Source organism: Mesoplodon bidens, assembly GCF_964165515.1.
Source record: "Mesoplodon bidens genome assembly, chromosome: 13".
NCBI classification, from domain to species: Eukaryota; Metazoa; Chordata; class Mammalia; order Artiodactyla; family Ziphiidae; genus Mesoplodon; species Mesoplodon bidens.
This window is the reverse complement of record NC_138169.1, coordinates 89,407,681-89,430,303: the sequence shown is the minus strand read 5'-3', so window position 1 is coordinate 89,430,303 and position 22,623 is coordinate 89,407,681. Positions and strand designations below refer to the sequence as shown.

Genomic DNA, 22,623 nt, shown 5'->3' with positions numbered 1-22,623 from the left:
ACTAGACTACCAGGGAATTCTCTGTAATGTTTTCAGATCATTCATTCCTCATGTATAGAAATGCAACTGCTTTTTGTGTGCTGACTTCCAATCCTGCTACTTTGTAGAATTCATTTATTAGATCTAACAGCTTTTTGTGTGTATGTGGTATCTTTACGATATTCTACACATAAGACCATTCATCTGCAAACAGATCAGTTTACTTTTTCCTTTCTAATTTGAGGCCTTTTCTTTTTCTTACCTAATTGCTCTGGCTGGAACTTTCAGTACTATGTTGAACAGAAATGGTGAAAGCAGGCACATATCTTTGTCTTCTTCCTGACCTTAGAGGAAAAGCTTTCAGTCTTTCACCATTATTATGTTTGCTGTGGGTTTCTCATATACAGATTTTATTATAAATATAAAGGTCTCCTCCTATTCCTATTTTTTTTTTTTTTTTTTTTTTTGGCTGTGTTGGGTCCTCGTTTCCGTGCGAGGGCTTTCTCTAGCTGCGGCGAGCGGGGGCCACTCTTCATCGCGGTGCGCGGGCCTCTCACTGTCGCGGCCTCTCCCGTTGCGGAGCACAGGCTCCAGACGCGCAGGCTCAGTAGTTGTGGCTCACGGGCCTAGTTGCTCCGCGGCATGTGGGATCTTCCCAGACCAGGGCTCGAACCCGTATCCCCTGCACTGGCAGGCAGACTCTCAACCACTGCGCCACCAGGGAAGCCCCTATTCCTATTTTGTTGAGTGTTTTTTCATGAAAGGGTGTTGAATTTCGTCTCATTTTTTTCTGCATGATTTGAGATGATCATGTGGTTTTTCCTATCATTTTGTTGATGTGGCATGTAACACTGACTTTCCTGTGTTGAACTTTGCATTCCAGGAATATATCCCACTTGGTCATGGTGTATAATCTTCTTTTTTTTAAAGGCTAGCTTTAAAAAAATTTTTTTAATTTACTTTTGGCTGCATTGGGTCTTCATTGCTGCATGTGGGCTTTCTCTAGTTGAGGCAAGCAGGGGCTACTCTTGGTTGCAGTGCACAGGCTTCTCATTGCAGTGTCTTCTCTTGTTGCAGAGCATGGGCTCTAGGCACACGGGCTCAGTAGTTGTGGACAGTGGGCTCTAGAATGCAGGCTCAGTAGTTGTGGCACACAGGCTTAGTTGCTCCGTGGCATGTGGTATCTTCCCGGACCACGGCTTGAACCCGTGTCCCCGGCATTGGCAGGCGGATTCTTAACCACTGCGGCACCAGGGAAGCCCTAATCCTTTCAACATGCTGCTGAAACCTGTTTGCTGGTATTTTGTTGAGGATTTTTACATCAATGTTCATAAAGGATATTGGTCTTTACTTTTCTTACTTCATAGTGTCTTTGTGTGCCTTTGGTATTGGGGTTATACTGGCCTTCTAGAATAAGGTGGAAAGCGTTCCTGCCTCTTCTTTTTTGGGGGGAAAAGTTAGGGTACAGTGCTCTGTTATATGTACTACACTGCCAGCCTCTAAAGAGTTACACAGATATAATTCAGGTAAGATTTTGCAATGAATCTTTTGTCATTTCTCAATGGTTGGTTCTTTCTCTGCTTTTCCTCTTCTGATCACTAAAATACACTCACACACAATCATTGTTGGCTTTGTGACCAAAATTAATATATCTCTGATGAAACCTGCTTTGAAGATCCAGTAGTTGAGCATGGGAGCCAGGTGGGGCTTCTTGATCCCAATAATGTGTGATGCAGCCATCCAGCCCAGAAGCCAAGTTGCAAGTTGTGGGCCTGAGCAGGGACTGACATCAAGAATTCCACTTATCCAGATGGAAGGACCAGCCTACGCAACACAAGATGCCACCATCATGCTGGTCACGGTATGAACACAGCTGGCTGCTCTACTGACGCAGCTCAGCACCTGCCCACCAGCCCCCAGCCCCCACGAATGTTTGCCAGCTGCAGGGGCATCTCTCCCCATTGCACTTCACTAATTCACTAATTTTTGCAGAACCTGCATCAAGCACTTCTCCAAAGCCAGTGCATGAGCCATCTGCATGCAGTGGAGGCACAGAGGGGAATTTTATGTTTGGGGCTGAGTGAAGAGGCTTTATTGGACATTTGAGAGTTCCTTCTATACACATTCTTCCCAGAACAGCTTACTTTAAAAAGCTGTACCTAGTAATGTCATGCTCCATGTTGAGAGGTGCTATGCATAAGTGAATCTGAAAATACGTAAACTGTTGCAGGGACCTGCATTCTATAAAACTGGGAACCGTTATCCAGAGCTAAACAAAATATATTGTAGGCTACATTTTTTTCCTTCAGATACTGAAAACCTATTTTTAAAAAATAGATGTACATTAGATTGCTTCCACATTTACCAGGAGCACTTGGATTCTGACCTCAGCAGTAGCTGTACAGTGACTGCATGCCATCTTGGATTACGTGGCGCAATAAGACGTCCCACATCCGTCTTCCAGCAAAGATCCCTCAGAGCTGTGAAGGGAAGGGAGTTCTCTTAACGCTGGTCTGACTACCTGTGTGCACGTCACGGAGGGTAAACGGAGACGGTGAAAGGCTGAGTCAGAACTGCTTCCCACACAGCATGTACAGCCAAGTGCCTGGTTAGACAGAGCTTAAGTTTTCTCAGGGAGAGAAGCTGCTGCTTGGATGTTTCTAGAGGTGAGTCCTTGGGCACCCGGAGCACCCATCCCCAGGGGAATGTGACAGTACCTCCCACCTGCCCTCTGCAGCTGGGGACAGAGAATCGCTCCTGACACCTTGGATGGCCGAAACCTGGAAGATGGGCCAATCTGCATAGTCCCTGTTCTAGAAGGGAAAGAAGCATGATTCCCTCCACCCTGCCTCCAACCCTCGTCACACCAAGATTCAGAGTTTCAGAAACCAAGGCCCGGTGGCAGGGAAGGCTACCAAGACTCTTGCACTAAGACACTGCACTGAGAGTGTGTGTGTTGGGGGGGGGGGATTAGGAAGGTGCCCCGAGATCTAGGAAAGCTGGAATTCTGCTGTCATCCTGCTAGATTTGGCCAGTTTGGTGCTGTTACCGCTGCAAAGCAGGAGTTCCTCCCAACGCAAGCAGTAGAAGACGTTGTCATTTCTTCAACGAGAATGCTACTGCAGCGCCATGAATTTTCATGCAGAACTGAGACATCATCTCTTCAGCCTCTGAGGGCATGAGTGTGAGTTCTGGCCTCGGCCTGGCAAGACAGGAGCATCAGAAACGCTCAGGAGGCATCCAGAAAGACAAGGCAATGTATCCAAGCACGTGGGGCTTGAGGCCTGCAAACGAGCCAAGCTGGGGAGAGAGGCTTGGAAACGAAACAGAGAAGTCCTTAACGGGACCTGATGGGTCTTTGTTGACCACTGGCCTTGGACTGTGTGATGCTTTGTTGCATCTTTTCATCTCCTCCATACTGTCTATCCTGGATGTCTGAGTCCCATCTCCTCCGAGGGGGCTCCTGAGACCCCATGACCAGCTGAGGGCTTAACCAGGTGGACTTGTGCCCACAGCTTGGGAATCTCAACATAGGAGATTATAAGGAGTCCACACCTAAGAATCACACCGAGCTTCACTTTCCAGAATGAAAACAACTTGTCAACATTCAGCTTCCTGTTTGGGTTTTATTCAAGTCTAGTGCTGGACGGTATTCAAACTAATGCAGAAGAGCCACACAGGGGTACTCATGTTCCAAAGACAACACCTGAGAGAGAAGGCTGTTTGTGCTTCTGCTTTCCCAACAGGATTTATTTTGGGGTTGCAGAGATGTTTGCATAAATAAGGCTCTTCAGGTGTATCAGGGTTCTGATCAACAAATTTCACTTCTAACAGGCACACTTTGATCTCCTCCTTTCATCTTCGTGTCCCAAGGACATGAAAACCTGGCCACGTGTACAATTCAGTCACGTCTGTGGGCCCACCCTGCAGAGGCCTAGCCAGCTCCAGCCAGGGGCACCTACGGTCCTGCTCTGCACGTCCTCACAAGGTAGATTGTGTGCATCTCCACCAAAGGACATGACGGAACCAACTGCCCCCCTCAATCCCTTTGTCACTGAAACCAAAGCCCTAGGAAGGCGGCATCAAGAACTGGGACTCGTGGAGCACGTACCATGTGCCAGGCTCTGCCAAGTGCTGCCACACGTGCCACCCAGACAGTCCTCCCCGTGACCTCTGAGGTGGATGCCACCAGTACCCTAACCACAGAGAAAACGGAGCAGAGGCCACTCAGCCACCAAGTGTCAGATCCAAGTACTGAACCCAGGGCGACAGGTCTAAGAGCCAAATGGCGGAAAAGCCCTTCTCCGCAGCACATTGCCACTTCCGCCTCAGTCGGACCTGGATGGCCCGGGGCCCCGTCCTCCTTGTATGCAGAGAATCTGTGTCTTGTCTTCTTTCTGCCTCTCCCACTCACCCTCAAACCCTGATTGTTTCCAGTGATCCAAATGACCAACGTCTGTCTGGTTTTTTGGCTCCTCATCTGTTTCTTCTCTGCTTTTCTCAGGCACAGGGTGAGAGCCTCAAAGCCACTCCTGCGTTTGCTGTTTGTCTTCTCCTTCCTCTGAGCAGCAAGAACGTCTGCCTTCAACCTTGGGGCAAACCTGAACAGCAGTCCACTGCTGGCAGATGGACACGTGCTTCAGTCTTGCCTAGCAGGTCTTGAGGACCGTGGCTCTCCCCGAGAGGCTGACGCTCACATTTCAGGGCCTTGGGGACTGGGTTATGGGCATGTGGGCTCTTCACCAGGAGAGGCGGGAGTAGCGGGACGAGCGTGAGCCCCGCTGCAGCCGCAGGAGCAAGCGCAGTGAGGCACCGGCAGGGGAGGCTGTGCGCAGGTGTGGACCCTGCCCACGGGGCTGTGGCCTGAGTGGCCTCTTGTGCTGAGGGGTCCTGCAGAGAAGCAAGCCTGCAGGCGGGTGACAAGTCGGAGGCTGGGGAAAAGAGGGATGAATGTAAGTCAAACACTTAGCAAGGAGCCTTTGCCTCTAACAGAGGTAACATCTCAAGGTAAAAATGCAGATTCAAAGCTGACCTGCAGGCACCCCAGGCGGGGAGCTCAGGCCTCCTCCTCGGCAGCTCCTGCCGGTCTTGGCCTCAGCTCCCCTCTACCACGGAATAACCTTGCAGCTTCCCCTGCGTGTCTCACAACAGGCTTAGCCAACCCTTCCCAGGGCATCGTCCCCTACCATCGAAGTCCTGTTTAAATTCGGCTCCAGTGTCAGATGCCAGAGTGACGGCCACCCCCGGCCAAGCCGCAGCTTCCATCCACACCCTCAGCAGCGTGCCCGCCTCAGCTCAGCCAGAACTCACAGTGAGACCACCGGACCCTTTTCACCTAACCCACAATCCTGTAGTTTAATAAGTACATTTTAAATCTCAAACATAGGAGTTTATGTGTATTCCTGTCAAATTTCATCTGGTAGATTTTGGTTCTTCATCTCGAACTGTTCCTAAAAGGCAAATCTGAGCTCTATTTTGTCACATGATGCATTATTCTTCCCAGTGTTCCATTTTACATCGCTTTGATAACCTTCAATTAAGTGTTGAGCAAACTCTGGAATGCAACCTTCAGACACGGGTGTCCACACCTCTCAACAGGCTGGTGTTGAACCCACAGGCAGGTAAACGATGGGGCAGTTCACTTGCTTAGGCTTTCCCCATCTTTTACTCTAGAGCTGAGATACATCACTTTTGATGGTGATGACTTGACTATGCTTTTTAAAACATATGATGAAAACTACTTACTCTTTTTATTAAAAAAGAAAAAACAGAAAACTATACGCATCACAAGCTCTTGAGCAGAAGATGCTGTAAGAAAATTTTAGGTATTCTGAACTTTACTGATAGGACTTGGAAGGCCAAGACATCAGAGGAAAACTCAAGGTAGAAAAACCCTTTTCAAGAACATGAAGTTTTTCAAGACTAAAAGTAACTGTCTTTCGTGGGCAGCGCTCCCCTGGAAGACTGTCAATTTTTCTTTCCTATTGGGTGTTTTTACATGTTTAATATTCGGTCATTTTCAGCTTTGTTCTTTGGCTGCTCAGACGGCCCTTTCTAAGATATCCATAGTCAGGCCCTTTGTTCTGTCTTCAGTAAGTTTAAGTTGTAGGACATCTGGTTGCTAATGAGCTCCACCTGCAGGTCACTGGTTTACTATGAAAGGATGTAACCCGGGAACAGCCAGATGGAAGAGGTGCACAGGGCGAGGGACCGGGGAGGGCACGGAGCTTCCCCCCATGTCTGAGCGGCCACTCCCCAGCTCCACGTGTCCAGCTGCCTGGGAGCTCCTTCCATGTGCTCTGAGGAAGCAAAGTGCTATGCCCTCTGAATGAAACGAAAGGTGAGCTGGGTGCGTGCTGTATTCAGTTTTGTCTCTTTTCACATCAAATGTGCAGCGTGCCTGCAGCTATCAGACAGCATCTGCACTTGTGGAGAGGTGCCTGGGGCAGGAGCAGGGCTGTCAGGGATCAGCTGTCCCAGCACCGGCACTCCAGGGCCTGTGGAGGACATGCACTGCCACGCTCCAGGCCCCTTCCTTTTACACCGTCCGACTCCTGGTCCCTCTTGTACCTAACAAACCACTGTAACCCCTTCCCGTAAGAGTATGCAGCAAAACCAAAAATCCTGGTCTGAGCAAGACTCTTGTTCCTGCCATTTAACTTCAGCCTCTCCCATGGTCCCGGCTTCGTGCACTCACAGGGCCGCTGCACTCATCGCCTTTTGCTGACTGGCGCCTGCCCCCATGCTTGCCCCTCGCGATTTGGGATCTGGGCACTTTCTGCAGTGTACACCCAGACACAGTCAGTGGAGAAGACTGCTCAGTGCTGTCGGGTATTAACCACGCTGTTTGTTTTCTGTAATGTTTTGACATCTTGGGGGCCTGTAGGCTGGGGAGAGACCCCTCCGCAAGCTGGCTAGCTCCCCGGGATGACAGGGGACACCTGTAAGCACGCAACTCACACGCAAACCAGCCAAGCCAGAGCCCTCCCCAGCTCTTACCCTCCCAGGCCAGTGTCTCCTCTGCCCCAAGTCACCCCAGGGCCAGGGAGTGGACAAGTGGAAGCCACCCCTAGAGCCGAGCCTGCTGGAATGACTCCAGCTGCCCAACCCCAGGCCTGCGCAGACCTGCTCACCCTACCTCGCCCACTCCGTCTTCCAGGAGCCACCAGACGGGTTCGGCCACGCCTCCTCCTCGCCCTCAGCCTGCTCACAGACCCTGGTGCTTCTCGTGGGCCCCATGCAGCGTGGTGCACCCCTCCTCTCGGGAGCTGTGAGTCAAGAACTCTTCTTTCAAGGCAGCGGTTTCCAAGTCTGTCACCTTATCACACCTGATCAGGACACACCCCGTGTACATTCTAACACAGGTCAATCCTCCCTCTGGACATTTCTTCTCTGGTCATAAGGGGCTGTGTAAGCAACCCACACTCCTAATGGAAACAGCCCCAACACAGGCTATGTGCACCCTTCTGGGGCAGGATCCCACAAGCCCCACTCCAACAGCAACACGCCTGGAGCATCCACAGGGGCGTCCCGGGATGCTGTTCCCTCAGTGGGGGGGGGCACTGTCCCGGCAAAGACGGAGCTTCTTGGTGCCATATCCCTGCTGGGGCACCGCACCTGGTCCCAGATGCCGACAGGGAAAGTGGCATTTGGGGCTTGCCACTGTTGCAGAGGCAAGGCGATGCTTTCCTTCCTGAAACAGTTTACAAGAAGGGAAACTACTCTCCCTGAAAAGCCACATTACAGGTTTCCTTGCTTTACCTTAATAGTGTACCTTTCTCCAATCATCTGAACTTTTATCATTTTCAGTGTTTCAAGGTTGATGATAGTTGGGAAATGGAGATGCCCCAAGCCCAGGACAACGTTTCTGTGTCAGAATTAAATGATTTATTTATTTCCTAACGAGGCTCATCTAACACGTGCTTTCTCTAGGAGACACATCACAGCCTCTTGCACTTAGGCACCGTGAGTGAAATCTCTGTCAGAAGGCACTAACGTGGCGCTAACCCGATCAGAGAGGGTGGCTGCTCACAGCCCGAGATGAACAAAGCAGACAGAGCAGTGGCTTGTGTGACCACAAGGTCACGTGTGCATCCCACTGGTCTGTGTGTGTCCGAGAACGACCATGAAAGTGCCACAAGTATGGATCTGGGGGCCGTGGACAAACTCTAGTGAGCAAGCAAACATGCAAGCCTGGAACCCCAAATATGGAGGGCAGACCGTACGCCATCGACCTAAGAGATTTCACATCCTCTCCACAGCCTCGCCCCATCTCTCACTGCAGCACAGCAATAGGTCTGAAGGGCTCAGAGATGACACCCACACAGCTCAGCCTGCACCTGCACAAGGGAATCCCGGTGGGACACCAGCAGCGCGGGTCTCCGTGTGCTCACGGGAGCGGGTCAGGATCCGCGATCCTTCCTCTCTGCCTCTGGTTCCTGCTCTGCCCCTGGAGCCCCCATGCATACCCCGGGGTGTGCTCCTCGGGAAGGGCCCCGTCGTCCAGGGGCTCGTCACTCCCCGTCTCCCACAGGCAGTCCTTGGGAGACAGGTCATCGTCCATGCGGGGCTTGGCCTTCCTCTTCCTCATCAGCTCAGCCGTGTGCTCCAGCCACGCTGGGCCCACGCTCCCAAGCCCTTTCTCTCTCCTCCTCTTGTACTCCAGGATTTGCTTGTTGAGAGCCTCGTGGTCGATCCCATACAAACTCGAGGGTGCGGCAGGGCCCAGGGTATCACACGGCAATGTAGTGTCCAGGGCCTCGGGGGCACTGCAGGGGAGAAGAAATTTACACCATGCACAATACTTCCTATAGCCATTTGCTTATGCACTGTCCTAACACCTCTCTAAGGGAAACTGTGGAAACTGGACAGAAGGGGGGTTTGGTCTGGCGTTCTCCAGTCCAGAACCTCTCGGCCAGCACTCTTGGAGCCCATGTGTCGCTCAGGCCAGCATACTTCTGGTGCAGCCATTGTGTACTGACATTAAATGCGTTTTCATTTTTTCCCCACTTAAACATGGCTAGTACACTAAGCTAGTTAAACAGAATTACTGGGGGGACGGGGGAACGGGGGAGGGTTCTTTAGATCTGTCACTCAGGTTACTTGATGAACCAAAAGAGAAGAGTCTATTCTGAGAGCAAAACCAGAGCAATCTTTTCAAAACCCAGATCTGGCCACATCATGCCTCTAACCCTAACTCTGTGATCTGGAAGGGCTCCCCACCTGCCTCTCCCCACGTCCACTCACTGCTGATCCGGAAGCCAGGGACTCACTGCCGCCTGGGGCCTCTGCTCTAGCTCAGGGCTCTGAGTGCTGCAGCCCATCCCCTGGCAGGGTGGCTGGGGGTCCCCACCCCAAGGCCCTGACGGTACCCATATGATACTGACACAGTTGATCTATGGAACACAGGCCAGACACGTGGTGCAGCTGCTCCCTCACCTGGAATGGGGCTCCCCCCACCCCCGAATCCTCACGTCACCTTCTCAGAGGCCTTATCCTGACGTTTACTGTTCACAGATGTTCCCTAAGTGCGAGAACAGGGCCTGCCAGGCAGCAGTGTGACAAGGGAGTGGAGAGAATGAACCGCTACTGCCAGCACTCAGAGTCCAGGCCCCAGCACTTCTGTGTGGACCCCCAAGGCCCTCCTGACAGCCTCGCCCAGGTGCTGGGTAGTTCACCAGTTGCGTGCCGACACCACGCTGGGCTCCAGGGCAAGACCCAAGGGCACAAAGCAGGGCCCGCTGCCCCTCGACACCTGGCTGGGGACAGGCAGGACTGTGCAGCTGCTGTGGAAACCAGCAAGTCCACACCTGGGTGTCTGCCCGAATCAAAAACATGTGCCCACGCGTATCACCTGAAATCATTTTGCACAAAGTCTTTTTCATCCGGGGGTCCAAAATCGGCAATTGCCAGTAACCGATCAACCTGAAAAGGAACAGACAGAGGGTGATTCTCGAGCCACACCACTGCCTGTGTCGGAGCCGGGCGCCAGCTGAGCGCGAGCATCCGCTGCCCGGTGCCAGCTCAACCACAGGCCTCAAGCCCGCCTGACATCCTTCCTTCCGGTGACACTGCCCACACCCGCTACCTTAATCACACTTCCTCTGATAATGAATTGAAGCTTTTTAAAAACTACACTTAAAACTTGTAAATATTAGTCAAATTTACAAAGAAACCAGTTAAATATTAGCTGAATTACTAACGCTTACTGGTTTCTAACGAAGTTTCATAAAATGCTTCAATTTTGCCACAGAATTTGCGGGGAAACCCCCCCATGCGGTAACGTGAGCGTCCAAAGTCTAGCGTGTGGCTCCGGTCCTGCAGGGGCTGAGGGGCCGACGCTGGGGACAGACCCTGCCCCTCAGCAGGGCCCGTCGAGGGCCCCTCCACCTGCACGCGTCTGTTCGGACGGCCGCCAGGTCGTCCTACTGGGGCCGCGCACTGAGACCCGACCTCCTGCTTCAGTGCAAGCCCAGGCGAGCCTGGTCCACAACCAGGCCCCGTCATACGCAAGAACTAAAGCATCATCAGCAACTGGTGACACACCAATCAAACCACAAAGGTGAAAAGAAGCAGAACTGGAGACAAATCAGTCCACAGAAAATACCAGGAACAGGACTGACGATGCTACAAAACAAGGACAAAGTGGCCTCCTCCAAAGTTAAAAGTGGGAGAAAACATTCACAATGAAGATTTCTGCCAACTGACTTGTACCAGATATACAATGAACCTACACAACTCAATAATAAGCAAACCTTATTAAAAATGGGCAAGAGACTTTAACTGATCCACAAAAGGAGGAATGACCAGTAGGCACATGCAAAGATGCTCAGTATAATTAGTCATCAAGAAAATGTAAGTTTAGGGGGCTTCCCTGGTGGCACAGTGGTTAAGAATCCGCATTCCAATGCAGGGGACACGGGTTCCATCCCTGGTCCGGGAACTAAGATCCCACATGCCACGGGGCAACTAAACCCACACGCTGCAACTAGAGAGAAGCCCGCAACGAAGAGCCGGCATGCTGCAACAGAGAACCAGCAGCAGCCAAAATTAAAAAAAAAAAAAAAGAAAAAAAAAAGAAAATGCAAGCTTAAGCCATCAGGATGGCAACGCCAGGGGCTGGCGAGAACGTGGAGGATCAGGGACCCTGATGCTATGCTGGGGGTGCCGACAGCCCGGCCGTGGTTAAAGCAGCCTGGCAGCTTTCTGACAGTTAAACATACGCCTGCTGCTCCTAGGAACTGACCTAAATGAAACAAAACATACATCCACAAAATTCTGTACACAAGTATTCACAGTGCTTCACTCTTTATAGCCAAGGACTGGGAAAAAAGACAAATGTCTATCAAAAAGTGAATGGGTAAGTAAACTGCAGTACAGCTGTACAATGGATGCTGCTTACCAATAAAAAAGGAACTACTTACACATGAAACAACATGGATGAATCTCAAAAACACTGTGCTGAGCAAAGCCAGATGCAAAAGACAACATCCCGATTCTATTCATGTGAAATTGCAGAAATCTCACCAGGCAAAACTAACCTACAGTGACTGAAATCAGACGGGTGGTAGGGGAGAGCTGACCGGGGTGAGCAGGGGTGGCGATGACACAAAGGTATGCGTTTGTCAAAGGAGGCACATCTCAACGTAAATTAAGCCTCGGTAAAGCTTGTTTTATTAACAAAGAACCAAATCCAAACACAACCTCGCACTCTAACACCGGGCTAACTTCTTGTGTGGAAGGGGAGCTCTGAGCTCAGCTGGTGGGGCCAGACCATGCGCAGTGGGGCAGTGGGTGCCCTTGCGTGGTGGGCACCGGCTGCCCGACACCTGCTCTCGGAAGCCTGACCGTCAGTGGGGAGACGAGTGTGCATGTACCAGAATACTGGTGTCAGAGTTTATGTGTTTCCCTTAAAAATTCAGATAAAAAAAGTTTTTTCCTCTATAGTTACAATAAAAATCAATATTTTAAAAACCTCTTGACTGAAGTGCAACATCTATGGGAAAGGTACACAAATCATTAAGTGTAGCTCAGTGACATTCCACAAATTGAACACACCTGTGGACATCCCCGCGACACTTAGAAGATGAAGCCCAGAAGCTTCCTTCAGGCCCCTCCTGCTCACTCCCCTCCCCATGACAGCCATTACTTTTACTTCCAACACCAAAGATTAGCCAGGCTTTTCCTGAACGTTTTATGAACAGAAGCTCTCAGAGCGTGGCCTTTCCTTGGCTCCACGTCCGGTGGGAGGTGGGTCAGGTGACTGCTCCAGAGCACGTCCGTCCATTCTGCTAACTGCACTCGCGAGAGACCCTGTGCCAACATTCCCGGCCGTGCCCGTGGGTACTGCGGGCGAGGCCTCGAGAGTCACAGACTCGGCTTCCCTGGGGACGGCCAGTCTCCAACGGGGCGCTGTGAGCCGCCCTCCCACCAGGCCCCACCCCTCGGCGCTCGCACCCTCACTCCTGTAAGGAAAGCCCTCACGGAGGGGTGTGCGCTGGAACCCGGTTTTTGTTCTTGCTCTCCTGATGAGCAACTCTGCGTGTGTTTACTGGCAGTACCATCAAGATTGCTGAATTACTCAGGGTTCAGTTTGGACAGAGCTTATTACTAGTCCTCTTTCAAATGTCCAGACCAGTGACCTGAAGATTATCCTGAGGATGCAAAGTAAGCTGCTGAAACTGGTAAATGTTAGCAGTTGCAACTACCTGTGATTTTTGGTGCAACCAATATAAGACAGAAATAAACGGACTGACAGAAGACTCAGAGTTTCGTCCAGGACCCCCAATTTCAAATTTCTGTCTCTAGCCAAGTGCTTTATCAACGGCTGACTTTAAATCTATTAAAAACATACCCAGTGTTTGAAAAACCCTGCCCTGACTCACTCCAGGGGAAGCAATGACCATGCCCTCAAATGACCACCTACCCAAATCAGAAACCCCTCTGGTCCAGCCTTCACTTCTAACTACAGTGAGGTGCCAGCCGAGGCCTGACCGACCCTTGGCCCCCAGGTCAACAGCTGAGCTCTGGGCACGTGCAGGACCCACCATCACCGCGTGGCACGTGTCTGACCCTTGGCCACTTCCCCAGAGCACACGGGGCAGGACAGACGCTAGAGGTCTCCAAGGCAAACACCCATCAGCACAGCCTCCAGAATAAGGCCCTCTCAGAAACGCTTAAGCGTGCATGCACCTCCCTCCCTCCAGTGACTTTTTCTGGAAAGGAACCCACACAGCCAGGTAGGACCTTGCAGCTCTGAATTCTTCCTCCACAGAGAGAGGGACAAGCCAGCTGAGGGCTCATCGTCTGAGACAGGTGGGCCCTCCCACCAGCCCCACCTGACGTGCCCGGGGATTCCTGCTGAGTATCTGCACAGCACACCCATGACCTAAACTCCACTTGAGCTGTAAGTGGCACAGCAACTTCACTCCTGTCCCCCTTTCTAGCTAGGAACTCACACATCTATCAAAGTTATTATCCACGTTCCCGCATCGTGAATAACAAAGACAACAGGGTACAATCAGATCTTCCCCCCTGTGACTCTAACTACTACCTAGTCCTACAGTGAGTAACAGCCACCTAGTAATAACCCCGTAAATGCTACTGGTTGTTTCAGTGAACCTTTTAAAGGTATAACATACCTTAATAACCACGAAGTAACCACCACCCAGATTAAGGCATACGTATGTTTTAACAGGTTTTTAACCTTTATAATCAATCTATACCTAAAACAAGGAAAATAATTATGAAACAACTACAGTTACAGGACAGGATGTAAGTGTGTCAGCCTTAACAGTGTAAAGTAACCATAGACGGACTGAAATCTAGGGAAGTGAGAGAAGGAGGTAAGCACAGGAGGGCAGCTCTGACTGCTTCAAGTTTGTGAACTGAGAGAGAGAGGGGTCTGCTTTCCTAGTTAGGGCTGTACTGACAAGCATTAGAACACTAAAACCATACGAAGTGGTCACCTCTGGGGAACAGGGCTGAGGACAAGGGCACAGGTGCCTTACTTTTCATCTGTACCCTTCTATTACCTTTTAAAAACGGTATATGTTATCTTTTGAATATTTAAAAATTAAATTTAAAATCTTACCCATATAAAAGTTTACATCCTAAAAAGGTAATTATGTAAAAGGCTTACCTCCACTAAAGCTGCATTTCTTTTGTCCTGAACAAACACTATTGGCGGCATGTTCCTCAGGGTCTGCTGGGACATCAAAAGGTGCCTGGAGAGGGAAAGAGATTTGTGCAGTCACAGGTGACACTTGGTGGAGGGTTGACAGTGCCAGAAACAGAAAATGTCATCTCACAAAGAGGTGAGGCATGATTTTTTAAAAATTAATTCATTCATTTATTGTATTTATTTGGCTGCATTGGGTCTTCATTGCTGTGCGTGGGCTTTCTCTAGTTGCAGCGAGCTGGGGCTACTCTTCGTTGCGGTGCACAGGCTTCTCACTGCGGTGGCTTCTCTTGTTGCGGAGCACGGGCTCTAGGCGCGCGGGCTTCAGTAGTGTGGCACACAGACTCAATAGCTGTGGCTCGTGGGCTCTAGAGGGCAGGCTCAGTAGTTGTGGCGCACGGGCTTAATTGCTTTGCGGCATGTGGGATCTTTGGACCAGGGCTCGAACCCGTGTCCCATGCATTGGCAGGCGGATTCTCAACCAGTGGGCCACCAGGGAAGCCCCGAGGCATGAGTTTTGCTTATCACATTCTTCAAAGATGAAGTCTTCCTTAGCCAACTAACTGCCACATTTCAACAGGGATACAAAACGCACGATCACAATTGTTTTTAATTCTCTAAATGCAACTTTTGAGAGCCTTATAAATAGTCTGACGTGAACTTGGGACATTCCTGGGCATCACTGTGGCCTTGGGCTCTGTGGTTTGGGCACGAGCAACCTGCCAGTGCTTCGTCCCTCCATCCGACCGACACTCATCGGCAACAGCACCACAGAAGCGTGGCTGCCGGCCGTCAGACACAGAAACCATCTTCACATTACCCACTCATGCAATACACGCGGATCCAGGGGCGACAAGTATCCAGTGAAAACACTGCTGTGACACACAGCACATGTGCTCAGTGACGCAGTTATGGGAAAACCTTTACACTAAACCTTGGTGATCAAAAGAGTTGGGAAAAGGGACATTCTGTTCAACTGAATTTCCTGTTACCTAAAAACTAACCAGAAAACAGCAGGAACTCCAGTCCCGAGGGCTGCTCTGCCAGGTCTCTGCATCTTTAAGACTGAGGAGAAAACCGAGTAGCTTCTTTACTCTCACCCAGCTCAGCGGTTCTCAAAATCCTTCGTCTCGGGACCCCCTTTATACTCTTAAACATTATTGAGGACGCCAAAGACCTTTTGTTTATGTGGGTTACATCTACCAGTATATACCAGACTAGAAATTAAAGCTGAAAAATATGTGTATTTATTAATTCATTTAAAGTAACTTTTTTTTTTTTTTTTTTTTTTTTTTTTTGCGGTGCGCGGGCCTCTCACTGCTGTGGCCTCTCCCGTTGCGGAGCACAGGCTCCGGATGCGCAGGCCCAACGGCCATGACTCACGGGACCAGCTGCTCCGCGGCATGTGGGATCTTCCCGGACAGGGGCACGAACCCGTGTCCTCTGCATCGGCGGGCAGACTCTCAACCACTGCGCCACCAGGGAAGCCCACTACTATATTTTAAAAGAAATTAATGAGAAGAGTGGCATTGCTTATGTAGTTGCAAATTCCTTTAATACCTAGCATAATGGAACAGCTGGATTCTCATCTCTGTATCTGTATTCAATCTGTTCTGTTATTTTGTTTAAAATAGAAGAAAATCTGGCCTCACACAGATCTGTAACTGAAAAGGAAAGAGTATATGAACAGCCTTTCAGAAGAGTGTAGATTTTCTTTGATGCTACACAAAAACTCAACAAACAGTAGTTTATTAAAGATTTCAATGTGGAATTTGAAACCAGATGAATGAACAGCATTCTCTGTACATTAAAATCCATTGGCCCTCTTGCCCTTTGAATTGATCTCTCCCCGTGTGTGATTTTGTAACCTCATGCCTTGGTCTTTTAGAAAATACTGGTTCACCAAGTCACACAGATTTTCAGAGTGATGATGTATTTTACAATACATCACCTCCAATCTCATCAAAAGGGTCTTACATACCATGAGGCCGTAAAACTCAAAGTGGTGGATACACGTTTTCTAAAATTTTGACTTTCAATGAAAGCTTCAATTTTACCTCTGGCAACAAATATGGTCAGTTGTGCCCCTGAAGTGACAGGTTCACTTTGCTCACTTTGGAGAAAATGTCTGTCCTGTACCCACATCTGAGTCACCACAGTTGGTTCACTTGTTCTGTCAAGTGAAGTGTCGATTTTGGGTCACAATCAGCAACTGCAGTGTTCCGAGACAACCATCAGAGCTTCTTGCACACTTCCCACCACAGACACTAAAAACATGTATCTCGGCCAAAGGGTCGAGATACGCGTCACGGATATTCTTAAATAAAGCTGGCAGTGCACTACCGTGAGCACGTGCTGAAGCTACAATGACCACCAGGACATCCGGGCCAGCAGTTTTAGCCCCATGACTTCAGTACCAATGTCAACACGGTGAGAACGGAAAACCACACCTCGTTGTGAGAAAGCTCTCACTTCAGCAACCTCCCCCTACAAAGGAGCTCAGGGGTCCCTGGGGACCCGGGACCACACTTCAAGAACTGCTGACCTCGATTATGGCTTATATGAAGGCCTAAGTTCTGCTCTGAAATTCAAGAAAATGCTTCCCAAATTTTCCTTAAAGCAAAAATAGTGAACAAAACCAGCTGGAAGGCAGGGTCAAGGAGAGGCCTCACCTCATGTGCGCAGCGCTCCTCTGCAGGACGGCCTCCATGTTTGCATTCTGAGCCTCAGAGACAGTCATCCTCCAGAACACGCGGCAGGCGGAGAAGTCTGAAGTCAGAGAGACCTGAGCCCAGCCCCAGTTACCCTCAGCTCACCTGGGCTCCTGGAGACAGAGTGCGTCGGGACAGGAGCACTAACTCACAGGCAGTCCTGGCTTCAGGCTCCCGCTGCCAGGGCCAGTGCCCCAAGCACAGCACTGGCGAAGGGGGAAACGTCCCCTTCCCTGAGCGGAGCCCAGCCTCGGCCCCACGCACAGAAACGCCTCAGCTGCTGCTACTGCTCCTCCTCCTTTCCCTCTGGCTGCACGCACTCCGCCCTGGGGGCACAGACGGCAGAAGCCGCCTCCTGTGTCTTTACACCAAGATAAAGGCAGATCGTCCACCACTCACCTGACCCCCAGACCTTCAGACGCCCCACTTCATTACTTACTGGGCTCTGAGCACCCTCGGTGCTGTCTGGCCACCCCCCCCCCCCACCGTGCATAGCGAGACTCCTGCCTTGGCACCCCACAAGCACCTTCCTCTCCTTAATACCCAGATGGCCACACTGAGCATCCCTCCTGCCTTTTCTAACTGTCAGGCGGCGACAGAGGGGCGAGGCCCGCAGTCCCTCCCTGGCCCCGAGGCCTACCTTGGAGAGCTCCACATTCAAGTCGCAGAGCTCCTGGCTCACTTCCGGGGTGCACAGCAACTCAGTCAGCGCTTTGTAGAGGAGGCCGTTCAGGGCCCTCAGGCGCACGTGGTCTTCCCTCCTGGCTCTCTTGGAGGTGCTCTTTGTCAGGGATGCCAACTGAGACGGCTTGTGAGTCTCCGTTAAGAAGAAAGGCAGACACACAGGCAACATTACAACTGTACATAAACTTGTATAACTGACGATAAAGGTCATTCTCGGCCATCTTAGTTTTCATGAAGATAGTTTATTTTACAGACCAGGACCCTTCTAGATTTTACCTACCATCCTTTAAAGATCAAGAGTACTGCCAAGCATATATTATTTTCCCCCCCAAAATTTTATTGAAATATAATCCACATAGCATAAAATTCTCCCTCTTAAAAAGTACAATTCAGTGGTTTCTAGTATATACAGTGTATTTTTTTCTATCAAGAACCATTCATTACATAAACTCTCACAGTACAGGTATATTTCAGAGATACTGCAGGTTCATTCCAGACCGTCGCAATAAAGCAAATATCACAATAAAGTGAGTCACACGCATTTTTTGGTTTCTCAGTGCATATAAAAGTTATGTTTACACTATACTATAGTCTATTAAAGTGTGCAACAGCAATATGTCTAAAAACAATATACATACCTTAATTAAAAATATTGCTAAAAAATGCTAACATCACCTGCTAATGCAGGGTTGCCATAAACCTATTTGTAAAAAACACGGTATCTGGGAAATGCAATAAAACAAGGTATGCCTGTGTATCTACACATATCTGTGTTACACATACACACACATACACACACACACAAACTGAATGGACATTACCATATTAGAATTTGATAACAGATACGACATCCCGTAAATTTTGTTTTCTTTTTTCTCCGGCCGCACTGTGCGGCATGTGGGATCTTAGTTCCCCAACCAGGGATCAAACCCACGCCCCCTGCAGCCGAAGTGCAGAGTCTTAACCACTGGATTGCCAGGAAGTCCCCTAGTGTAATTTTGTTTTAAAGGTAAAAATTCTGTGGTTCCAGTGTACCTAGTCCCTCCTCTACAGACCTTGTCCCCTCCAATATTGAAATGGAAGGGCCGGAGAGGTGCCGACTTCTGGAGCCTCACACCCACCGAGATTCTCAAGTGGCTCATCGCTACTGCTCTATACTTACCAAGTGAGAGCCCAAAGAAGGACCTTCATACCAAAACTTCTTCCTATGGGGAGAAAATAAGAACTATGCTGGATACTGATGGCAAATCAAATAAGAAACAGTTACAAAAGCTAATGTCGTAACTGTTTCTAAGGGGCTAGCCCTGGACACAGAAATTAGGTTACTAGGGGCCTAAAAGATTTAGATACCCAATGAACAGTAGCATGGGTTGTGGGGACAGACAACAGTTTCAGTTCAAGCTCGTAACTTTTACCTAAAGTCCACCTCTAGTCCGAAAGGTAGAGAACGAGAACCTTAAAAACACACCTACCAAACTGCACATGAGCACTGTCCTCTACTGAATAAAGCTGTTTCCCAGGGGAGGGTTAACGACTGATACCGCCACACAACAACTGGGACTGAACAGCTAAGTAAACAGAAGGCAGATGGGGGATCCAGGCCCCTCACTGTTGCAGACAAGCAAGGGAAGGAAGTGAGAATGATTCGTGTGCTAGTGGATTAGGGCTGGAGATCAGTATGAACTCAAGTTTCACTTGTTACAGCTACAGGTGGTGACACGCAGAAACGTTCCTAGATAAGCACAGACACAGGGATTAACATAAACACTGTTTTTTTTTTTGCTTTGCCATCTGAAAGGGTCTAAAAGACAGACACCCCAGTAGCAATAAACATACTAAGCTCTCAGATCATGGTTTCTGACGCCTGTTTCCAATAAAGGAACCAGAGCTCCTTGGAGAAATGGCTGATTCTAGGGCTGAGGCATCCTGTGGTGCCAGAAAGTAAGGAGGTGCTAAAAAAAAAAAAAAAGTTTTCTAATTTAAAAACTACTTCAAAACCCCGTAACAACGGGATGTGTCAAAGGGATATAGGAGCCACCTGGAAGATCTCCCAGTGGTCAAAGCTGAAACAACTTGAGCAAAATTAAGTAGTACTGGATTATAACCCGTGAGACCATCCTGATGAGTTAATAAATGAAGAGACACATCTCCCCTGCAAAATTTCGAATAATTCATGAATTTCGAATAATTCCCCACTCCTTAGGTGTGAGCTGCATACGGTGACTTTCCCCCCAAAGAAGACAGTATGGAATTGGGGGGCTGGGCGGTAACTTTACAGTGGATAAACCTGACAGACACAGATGACCTCAGTCAGTCATCAAGACCAACATCAACAGTGATACACCATGTTGAGAGCATGTATGTGTTCACAGGATGTGATGAAAATGGCACTTTACATCTGTGGTCTTCCTCCCCAAAACCAAACCCCAGTATACACAAGAGAAGAACATCACGCCAATCCCAACAAAAGGGCATCCTACAAAATATCTAACCAGTACTCTTCAAGCTGTCGAGGTCATCAAAACAGGGACAGTTTGAGAAACTGCCAGTCAAGAGGAGCCTAAAAAGATGACGACTAAATGTAATGCGGTCCCTGGATGGAATACTGGAACGGAAAAAAGACGTTAGGGAAAAACTAAGGAAACGTGAATAAGGCACGGCCTTTAGTTAATAATAATGTATCAATGCTGGTTCATCAATTGTAACAAATGTGCTGCACCAACATAAGAGGTTAATAGCAGGGAACCTGAGTGTGCTTACATGGGAACTCTACTCATCTTTCCCAATTTTTCTGTAAAACTTAAAGTTTTAAAAAAGTGTATTAAAACAAAAACATACATATATCCATATCTACAACTGAATTAACAATATGAAGTCAACATATTTCATTATACTTACCTCTCGTCATAAAAAAACTATCCCGACAAGCTTTCTTTATTCCTCAAATTAACCCCACAGAGAACGCACTAATATGGAAAGGAAATTCTTCCTTCTCTCTTTATGTGATGCAACTACTCTCCCGAAAAACGCTTCTAGTAACAAGAATCATCATCCTTCAGTATCTGTGGGGAATTGGTTCCAAGACCCCAAAGATACCAAAATTGGAGGATGCTCAACGCGCTGTATTTGCATATAACCTCCGCACATCCTCCCGGATACATTAAATCATCTCTAGGTTACTTAATGCTACGTAAATAGTTGCCAGCAAGGCAAGTTCAGGTTTTGTGTTCTAGAACTTTCTGGAGTTTTTTCGGAACATTTTCAATTCAAGGTTGGTTGAATCCGAGGATTGGGAACCTCGGCCCCAGAGTGGACTGTAAATGTATACATCACTTTGCTTCATAAATTCATGAGGCACTCTTAGCTTTTAGGAGACTTAGAACTTTACCGTCACAGCTGTGTAAAAGAACAGAAAAAAGGCTGGGTGGGAAAAACGTTAACTGTCAGAGGTGGGCTCCCTGGTGAGCTTTCAACAGCCATTAACCTAACAGGCAGAAGCTGCGCTTACTGACGCGGCTGGGAGCTCGGGCGCCGGCCAATGCGCCGGCGGTGGACCCCCCTGCGGACCCCCCCGCCCCGCCGAGCGCCCCGCCCACAGAGCCCCCCGCCCGCCGAACCTCCCGCTCCAGGGAGCCCCCCGCCCGCGGACGCCCCGTCCCACGGAGCCCCCCGCCCGCCGAGCCCCCCGTCCCGCCGAGCCCCCGCCCCGCCGAGCCTCCCGCCCGCGAACCCCCTGCCCCGCCAAGCTCCCCGCCCGCGGAGCCACCACGCTGGGCCACAGTCCCCGGCGCCCCCGCCCCCACGCGGGTAACAGTACTTGGTTTTCGAAGCAAATTTCTTGAGTAGGTTCTTGCCGCAGGAGACCGGCGAGCTGTGCAGGCCTCGAGCGCCGCCCAGAAGGAGCCCCACATGGAGACCCCCGGCCCCGCCGAGAGCCGCCCACATGTCCGCCGAGCGACGGCCGACCGGGTGACGCGAGGCGGTGAGACGTGGGGCGGGGAAACGCGGGGCGGGAAGACGTACAAACGGAACGACGTGAGGCGGCTCGGGGCGACGTGGGGCGAGGCGACGTGCGAAGTCGCCGGGAGACTGTGGGCGGGACGAGAGGACGAGGCGGCAGCTGGAGGACAGGTAGGCGGGACGTGAAGCGGCGGGGCGGAGCGACGTGCGGCTAGGCCCGGGGACAGGCGTGACGACGCGTGAGGGAGGGGTGGCTAGACACGGCGTGGGTGGGGTAGTAGGTGGGGCCGGGTGACGTGAAGGACGGGACGCCTGTGGGCGGGGCCAGAGACACGTGGTGGGGAGCGGAGCCTGATGACGTAACTGAGGAGCGGGGACGGGACGTGATGACGTTTGCGCGGGGGCAGGGCCAGCTGGCGCGTGGGCGGGGCGACTGGGCCACACCCCCGCCGTTCTCCCACGGCGAGCTGGGTTCAGCCAGAGGCCGCCGAGTGCAGGGGAGGTTGGGACTCGATGGTGGGGAAGCGCACAAACCACCCCGATGCGGAGATTGCGGAGCGAGGAGTACACTTTACGGAAACGCCCGAAGCTAACAGAGAAGGGTGCATTTCAACTCCCTTGCCACAGAATATCAAATGAAGAGCAGGGAGGTAAGAGGTCTTAACTGGGTGGGCGTCCCGGAGCAGAGCCCCTTCTGCCTGCACCCCTAGGAAGGACTCGAGTTTCTTCCTCTTTACGCTGCCAGTTCGTTTGCTCACTTCCTGTAGTACCTCCTCACCAGTCTACGTGGAGAAAGACACAGCTTCCAAACGACTCCAGAAAGGAGGCATAGTCACCTCAGACCCCTCTTCATGGTCATCCCTGATAATTCCATACTGGGCACTCTTTCCCTCCTTGTCTCCCCCGCGCTCATCATTGGCTCCCAGCCCTACCGGCACTGCTTGGTCTTCTCCCCCGCTAGTAAGTACACCGCTTGACAGTGGGGACTTTTTTTCCTATAGCAGCCCCAGCACTTAGAACAGGACTTGGCACATAGAAGGTGCTCAGTAATCCTTTTTTTTTTTTTTTTTGAATGATTGAAACAAATGGATAGTGATTAGAGTATCAGGG

General features: G+C 50.3%; 1 protein-coding gene across 1 annotated transcript; it reads right to left on the bottom strand.

The window, feature by feature from the left end:
- Positions 1-7,843: 7,843 nt before the first annotated feature.
- RBFA (ribosome binding factor A) lies at positions 7,844-21,570 on the bottom strand. Its single transcript, XM_081251879.1, has 7 exons — positions 21,371-21,570; positions 18,716-18,758; positions 17,510-17,686; positions 16,831-16,943; positions 14,120-14,204; positions 9,833-9,903; positions 7,844-8,747 (listed from the first exon to the last, which is right to left on the bottom strand). The coding sequence occupies exons 1-7, from the start codon at positions 21,496-21,498 to the stop codon at positions 8,369-8,371; spliced, it is 996 nt and encodes a 331-aa protein (XP_081108005.1). The 5' UTR covers positions 21,499-21,570; the 3' UTR covers positions 7,844-8,368.
- Positions 21,571-22,623: the final 1,053 nt, after the last annotated feature.

Excerpts from the sequence above, each read along its gene's own strand:
- RBFA (XM_081251879.1), bottom strand. The coding sequence starts at position 21,498 with ATGTGGGCGGCTCTCGGCGGGGCCGGGGGTCTCCATGTGGGGCTCCTT. Across the intron at positions 18,759-21,370 it reads AAATTTGCTTCGAAAACCAA|GAAGAAGTTTTGGTATGAAG; the intron begins GTACTGTTACCC and ends TTCTCCCCATAG. Across the intron at positions 9,904-14,119 it reads GAAATGCAGCTTTAGTGGAG|GTTGATCGGTTACTGGCAAT; the intron begins GTAAGCCTTTTA and ends GTTCCTTTTCAG.